Here is a 7724-nt window from a genome sequence, read left to right as displayed (position 1 = left end):
TCTTAATGCCCCATTGCCTCGTTAACACCCCAATTAATGCCCCTGTGACCCCCTTAATGCCTCATCCCCTCGTTAACACCCCAATTAATGCCCCTGTGACCCCTTAATGCCCCATCCCCTCGTTAACACCCCAATTAATGCTCCTGTGACCCCTTAATGCCCCATTGCCTCGTTAACACCCCAATTAATGACCCTGTGACCCCATTAATGCCCCATCCCCTCGTTAACACCCCAATTAATGCCCCTGTGACCCCTTAATGCCCCATCCCCTCGTTAACACCCCAATTAATGCCCCCATGACCCCCTTAATGCCCCATCTCCCCCTTACCACCCCCCTTAATGCCCCATCTCCCCATTAACACCCCAATTAATGACCCCATCTCCCCCTTACCACCCCCCTTAACGCCCCCACCTCCCCGTTATCACCCCGTTAATGCCCTCGTGACCCCGTTAACGCCCCCCATCTCCCCGTTACCCCCCTCGCAGGGCCACGGGGGGTGCGGGCGATACCAACCCCGCATCCGTCGCTCGGGTTTGGAGCTTTACGCCGAGTGGAAACACGTTAACGAGGATTCCCAGGAGAAAAAAATCCTGCTCAGCCCCGAGCGGGTGCACGAGATCTTCAAACGCATTTCGGACGAGGAATGTTTCGTTCTGGGCATGGACCCCAAATTCGCCCGCCCCGAGTGGATGGTCTGCACCGTCCTGCCCGTGCCCCCCCTTTCCGTGCGCCCCGCTGTCGTCATGCAGGGCTCTGCCCGCAACCAGGTACGGCCTGGGTGCTTTTTGGGGGGTCCCTGGAGTGGGTATTGGGGTCCCTGGGGTGGGTATTGGGGTCCATGTGTGAAAATTGGGGTCCCTGGGGTGGGTATTGGGGTCCATGTGTGAAAATTGGGGTCCCTGGGGTGGGTATGGGGGTCCATGCATGAAAATTGGGGTCCCTGGGGAGGGTATTGGGGTCCCTGGAGTGGATATAGGGGTCCATGTGTGAAAATTGGGGTCCCTAGGGTGGGTATTGGGGTCCCTGGGGTGAATATTTGGGTCCCTGGGGTGGGTATTGGGGTCCATGCGTGAAAATTGGGGTCCCTGGGGTGGGTATTGGGGTCCCTGGAGTGGATATAGGGGTCCATATGTGAATATTGGGGTTCCTGGGGTGAATATTGGGGTTCCTGGGGTGGGTATTGGGGTCCCTGGGGTGAATATTTGGGTCCCTGGGGTGGGTATTGGGGTCCATGCGTGAAAATTGGGGTCCCTGGAGTGGGTATTGGGGTCCCTGGGGTGGGTATTGGGGTCCCTGGGGTGAATATTGGGGTTGCTGGGGTGGGTATTGGGGTTCATGCGTGAAAATTGGGGTCCCTGGGGTGGGTATTGGGGTTCATGTGTGAAAATTGGGGTCCCTGGGGTGGGTATGGGGGTCCCTGGGGTGAATATTTGGGTCCCTGGGGTGGGTATTTGGGTCCCTGGAGTGGATATTGGGGTCCATGCGTGAAAATTGGGGTCCCTGGGGTGGGTATTGGGGTTCATGCGTGAAAATTGGGGTCCCTGGAGTGGATATTGGGGTCCATGTGTGAAAATTGGGGTCCCTGGGGTGGATATTGGGGTCCCTGGGGTGGGTATTGGGGTCCCTGGGGTGAATATTGAAGTCCCTTGGGGTGCTTTTTCGGTGCTTTTTGGGGTGTCCTCAGTTTTCGGGGTCCATGATTGATTTTGGGGGTTCCCTCATACACTTTGAGGGGGGGGGGGGGGTCAGATGCCTTTTGGGGTGCCCCCAGTTCTTGGGGTCCATAATTCATTTTGGGGGCCCTCCCTGCCCCCCAGCGCTCCCCTTGACCCCCGTGTCCCCCCCCAATATAATTTTTGGGGTCCCCCCCAGGACGACCTGACCCACAAACTGGCCGACATCGTTAAGATCAACAACCAGCTGCGCCGTAACGAGCAGAACGGGGCGGCCGCGCACGTCATCGCCGAGGACGTCAAACTGCTCCAGTTCCACGTGGCCACCATGGTGGACAACGAGCTGCCCGGCCTGCCCCGGGTGAGGGGGGCTGGAGGGGGTGCGGGGGGGGGCTGGGGGGGTGCGGGCAGGGAGTGGGGGGGTGCAGGCAGGGAGTGGGGGGGTCTGGGCAGGGGTAGGATGGGATGGGAGTGAGGGTGGGGGGTCAGGGGTGAGGGGTGGTCGTAGTAGAGGCAGGGGGTTGGGGGTGCAGGCAGGGAGTGGGGGGTGCAGGCAGGGAGTGGGGGGTGCAGGCAGGGAGTGGAGGGTGCACGCAGGGGGCGCAGGCAGGGGGTTGGGGGCGCAGGCAGGGAGTGGAGGGTGCAGGCAGGGAGTTGGGGGCGCAGGCAGGGGGCGCAGGCAGGGGGTTGGGGGCGCAGGCAGGGGGTTGGGGGCGCAGGCAGGGGGTTGGGGGCGCACGCAGGGGGTGCAGGCAGGGAGTGGTGGAGGGTGCAGGCAGGGGGTTGGGGGTGCAGGCAGGGAGTTGGGGGCGCAGGCAGGGGGCGCAGGCAGGGGGTTGGGGGCGCAGGCAGGGGGTTGGGGGCGCAGGCAGGGGGTGGAGGGTGCAGGCAGGGGTAGGATGGGATGGGAGTGGGGGGGGGTCAGGGGCAAGAGGTGGTTGTGGTGCAGGCAGGGAGTGGAGGGTGCAGGCAGGGGGTTTGGGGGCGCAGGCAGGGGGCGCAGGCAGGGGGTTGGGGGCGCAGGCAGGGGGTTGGGGGCGCAGGCAGGGGGTTGGGGGCGCAGGCAGGGAGTTGGGGGCGCAGGCAGGGAGTTGGGGGCGCATGCAGGGGGTTGGGGGCGCATGCAGGGGGTGCAGGCAGGGGGTTGGGGGCGCAGGCAGGGAGTGGAGGGTGCAGGCAGGGAGTTGGGGGCGCAGGCAGGGGGTTGGGGGCGCAGGCAGGGGGTGGAGGGTGCAGGCAGGGGTAGGATGGGATGGGAGTGGGGGGGGGTCAGGGGCAAGAGGTGGTTGTGGTGGAGGCAGGGGGTGTGAGGTGCAGGCAGGGGGCGCAGGCAGGGGGTGCAGGCAGGGGGTTGGGGGGGTCTGGGCAGGGGTAGGATGGGATGGGAGTGAGGGGAGGGGGTGAGGGGCAGGAGGTGGTGATAGTGCAGGCAGGGGGTGCTGGGGGGAGCACAGGCAGGAGAGGCTGGGGGTGCAGGCAGGGAGCAGGCAGGAGCAAAGCATGCTGGGAGCTCCCTCTCCACCCCCCCCCCCAGCAGCACCCAGGGATGAGTCGGGGGGGGTCTGTGCCCCCCAAACCCTTACTGCTGCCACCTCCTCACCGATACCCAACCTGGGGAGTTTTTGGGGTTCGTGCCCCCCTGAACCCCATTTTTTAGCCCCCCCAGCTGATGTAGAACTTGGGGGGGTCCCCGAAATAACTTGTGACCCCCCAAAACCATGACAGAAACACCCAGGGATGAGTCTGGGGGGGTCTGTGCCCCCCAAACCCTCACCGCTGCCTCCTCCTCACCGATACCCAACCCGGGGCAGTTTTGGGGGTTCGTGCCCCCCTGAACCCCATTTTTTAGCCCCCCCCAGCTTATGTAGAACTTGGGGGGGTCCCCCAATACCTTGTGACCCCCCAAAATCATGACAGCAGCACCCAGGAATGAGTCAGGGGGGGTCTGTGCCCCCCAAACCCTCACCGCTGCCTCCTCACCGATACCCAACCTGGGGCAGTTTTGGGGGTTCAAGCCCCCCTGAACCCCATTTTTGAGCCCCCCCAGCTTAAGTAGAAGTTGGGGGGGTCCCCCAAATATCTCATGGTCCCCCCAAAACCATGACAGAAACACCCAGGGATGAGTCTGGGGGGGTCTGTGCCCCCCAAACCCTCACTGCTGCCTTGTCCTCACTGATACCCAACCTGGGCAAATTTTTGGGGTTCAAGCCCCCCTGAACCCCATTTTTGAGCCCCCCCAGCTTATGCAGAAGTTGGGGGGGGTCCCCCAAATATCTCATGGCCCCCCCAAACCATGACAGCAGCACCCAGGGATGAGTCAGGGGGGGTCTGTGCCCCCCAAACCCTCACCGCTGCCTCCTCCTCACCGATACCCAACCCGGGGCAGTTTTGGGGGTTCGTGCCCCCCTGAACCCCATTTTTTAGCCCCCCAGCTTATGTAGAACTTGGGGGGGTCCCCCAATACCTTGTGACCCCCCAAAACCATGACAGCAGCACCCAGGAATGAGTCAGGGGGGGTCTGTGCCCCCCAAACCCTCACCGCTGCCTCCTCCTCACCGATACCCAACCCGGGGCAGTTTTGGGGGTTCGTGCCCCCCTGAACCCCATTTTTTAGCCCCCCAGCTTATGTAGAACTTGGGGGGGTCCCCCAATACCTTGTGACCCCCCAAAACCATGACAGCAGCACCCAGGAATGAGTCAGGGGGGGTCTGTGCCCCCCAAACCCTCACCGCTGCCTCCTCCTCACCGATACCCAACCTGGGGCAGTTTTGGGGGTTCGTGCCCCGCCCCGAACCCCGTTTTTTTTTTGCCCCCCCCAGGCGATGCAGAAGTCGGGGCGTCCCCTGAAGTCCCTGAAGCAGCGGCTGAAGGGGAAGGAGGGCCGCGTGCGGGGGAACCTGATGGGGAAGCGGGTGGATTTCTCGGCCCGCACCGTCATCACCCCCGACCCCAACTTGGCCATCGACCAGGTGGGCGTCCCCCGCTCCATCGCCGCCAACATGACCTTCGCCGAGATCGTCACCCCCTTCAACATCGACAGGTCTGGGGGGGGCCGGGGGGGGGCGTTTGGGGGGGGTTAAGGGGGTGGGGGGGGGGGGTTAAAGGGGTTTTGGGGGGGGTTAAGGGGGTGTTTGGGGAAGGGGAAGGTGTTGGGGGGGGTTAAGGGGGTGGAGAGGGAGGTGGAGGGGTTTGGGGGGGTTAAAGGGGTTTTGGGGGGGGTTAAGGGGGTGTTTGGGGAGGGGGAAGGTGTTGGGGGGCTCTGAGGGGGTGTTGGGGGGTCTAAGGGGGTGTTTGGGGAGGGAGAAGCTGTTGGGGGCATCTAAGGGGGTGTTGGGGGGGGTTAAGGGGGTGTTGGGGGGGTTAAGGGGGTGTTTGGGGAAGGGGAAGGTGTTGGGGGGGGTTAAGGGGGTGTTGGGGGGAGTTAAGGGGGTGGAGAGGGAGGTGGAGGGGTTTGGGGGGGGTTAAAGGGGTTTTGGGGGGGGTTAAGGGGGTGTTTGGGGAGGGGGAAGGTGTTGGGGGGCTCTGAGGGGGTGTTGGGGGGCTCTGAGGGGGTGTTGGGGGGTCTAAGGGGGTGTTTGGGGAGGGAGAAGCTGTTGGGGGCATCTAAGGGGGTGTTGGGGGGGGGGATAAGGGGGTGTTGGGGGGGGTTAAGGGGGTGTTGGGGGGGGATAAGGGGGTGTTGGGGGGGTTAAGGGGGTGTTTGGGGAGGGAGAAGCTGTTGGGGGGCTCTGAGGGGGTGTTGGGGGGTCTAAGGGGGTGTTGGGGGAGGGAGAAGGTGTTGGGGGGTGTCTAAGGGGGTGTTTGGGGGGTTAAGGGGGTGTTGGGGGAGGGAGAAGCTGTTGGGGGGGGTCTAAGGGGGTGTTGGGGGGGTCTAAGGGGGTGTTGGGGGGCTCTGAGGGGGTGTTGGGGGGTCTAAGGGGGTGTTTGGGGAGGGAGAAGCTGTTGGGGGCGTCTAAGGGGGTGTTGGGGGGGTTAAGGGGGTGTTTGGGGAGGGGGAAGGTGTTGGGGGGGTTAATGGGGTGTTGGGGGGGTCTAAGGGGGTGTTTGGGGGGTTAAGGGGGTGTTTGGGGAGGGAGCAGCTGTTGGGGGGGGTCTAAGGGGGTGTTGGGGGATTAAGGGGGTGTGGGGGGGTTAAGGGGGTGTTTGGGGAGGGAGGAGTGGTTTTGGGGGGTTAAGGGAGTGTGTGGAAGGGGTGGGGGGGATTAAGGGGGTGTGGGGGGGATTAAGGGGGTGTTGGGGTTAAGGGGGTGTTTGGGGAGGGAAAAGTGGTTTTGGGGGGGTCTGAGGGCGTGTGTGGAAGGGGTGGGGGGGTTTAAGGGGGTGTTTGGGGAGAGGGGAGCTGTTTGGGGGGATTAAGGGGTTTTGGGGGGGTTAAGGGGGTGTGGGGGGATTTCGGGTGTTAAAGGGGGACTGAGGAATAATGCGGGATGTTGGGGGGCACGTGGGGACACGGAGGGGCTGTGGGGGACTTTGGGGGGGACATGGAGACACGTAGGGGGGACACAGGGTTATGGGGGGGGTGGGGGACATTGGGGGGCTATTGAAGGGCCACATGGAGGGGGGGGGGGGGGGCACATTTTGAGCCCCGAGGAGGACGTGGGGGGCACCCACCACCCCCAGGAAGAGTGTGGGGTGGCTCAGGGTGGTGGGGATCCCCCCCTGAACCCCAAATTTCCCCCCCAAAAAAAAAAGGCTGCAGGAACTGGTGCGTCGGGGAAACAGCCAATACCCCGGGGCCAAATACATCATCCGGGACAACGGGGACCGCATCGACCTCCGCTTCCACCCCAAACCCAGCGACCTGCACCTCCAGATCGGCTACAAGGTGGGATGAACCCCCAAAATCGAGGGGTTCCCCCCCAAATTTGAGGAAGGAGGAGGGGAGGCCGCTCCACAAAATGGCCGCTCCACAAAATGGCCGCTCCACAAAATGGCCGCCTCAGCGGGGTGGGGGGGTCCCGAGGAGACGGGGGGGGTGTTATTCCTCAAGAGTGGTGATGTTTTGGGGTTCAATCACTGGTTTTGGGGGTCTGAGGAGCTGGGGGGGTGTTGGGGGGGTCAGGGCCTGGTTTGGGGGTTTTGGGGTCGGTGTGTGGTTTTGGGGAGTAAAAGTAGGATTTAGGATAAAAGTCTTGGGGTTTTGTGGTCAGTTCCTGGTTTTAGGGTTAACGAAGAGCTTTAATTATTATTTGGGGGCCAGTCCCTGCTTTTGGGGTTCACACAGAGCTCTGGGGTTTAGGGGTCGGTGCCTGGTTTTGGGGTTCACGAAGAGTTGAGGGTGTTTGGGGAATAAAAGTAGGTTTTTGGGTTTTTGAAGAGTCTTGGCTTTTTGGAGTTATTTTCTGGATATTTAGGGTTTGTGAAGTTTCCAATATTTGGAGGTCAGTCGCTGATTTTGGGGGGTTTTAGGGGTCAGTGACTGGTTTTGGGGTTCACGAAGAGTTGAGGGGGTTTGGGGAATAAAAATGGGTTTTAGGGTTCTTGAAGAGTCTTGAGGTTTTTGGGATCATGTTCTGAATATTTGGGGTTCACGAAGAGCTTTTAATATTTGGGGGTCAGCCCCTGCTTTTGGGGTTCACAGAGCTCTGGGGTTTAGGGGTCGGTGCCTGGTTTTGGGGTTCACGAAGAGTTGAGGGGGGTTGGGGAATAAAAACGGGTTTTAGGGTTGTTGAAGAGTCGTGGATTTTTGGGATCATTTTCTGAATATTTGGGGTTCACGAAGAGCTTTTAATATTCAGGGGTCAGCCCCTGATTTTGGGGTTCGCAGAGCTCTGGGGTTTAGGGGTCGGTGCCTGGTTTTGGGGTTCACGAAGAGTTGAGGGTGTTTGGGGAATAAAAGCAGGTTTTAGGGTCCCTGAAGAATCTTGGCTTTTTGGGGTCAGTTCCTGGATTTGGAAGTCACAAAGCTCTTGAGTTTGGGGTTCAATCCTTGGTTTTTGGGTCCCTGAAGTGCGCCGACATTTTGGGGGTCCCCCCCTTAATTTTGGGGTCCCCACAGACCTTCAGCTTTTTGGGGTCCATCCCTTGGTGCTGGTGGGGCCAATCCCCGT

The 7724-nt window shown here is 61.5% G+C and overlaps 1 protein-coding gene across 1 annotated transcript in view; it reads left to right on the top strand.

Moving 5' to 3' along the window:
* Nucleotides 1-339: 339 nt before the first annotated feature.
* Nucleotides 340-7724, top strand: part of LOC141919053 (DNA-directed RNA polymerase II subunit RPB1-like) — a 42223-nt gene continuing 34838 nt past the window's right edge. The window contains 4 exon segments of the mRNA XM_074814051.1: nt 340-768; nt 1874-2035; nt 4494-4714; nt 6367-6499. Of these exon segments, the coding sequence (XP_074670152.1) occupies nt 340-768; nt 1874-2035; nt 4494-4714; nt 6367-6499 (945 nt within the window).

This window comes from Strix aluco, unplaced genomic scaffold (assembly GCF_031877795.1).
Source record: "Strix aluco isolate bStrAlu1 unplaced genomic scaffold, bStrAlu1.hap1 HAP1_SCAFFOLD_183, whole genome shotgun sequence".
In the NCBI taxonomy this organism is placed as follows: Eukaryota; Metazoa; Chordata; class Aves; order Strigiformes; family Strigidae; genus Strix; species Strix aluco.
Note: the sequence above shows the minus strand (reverse complement) of the source record. Positions and strands in the feature narration are given on the sequence as shown.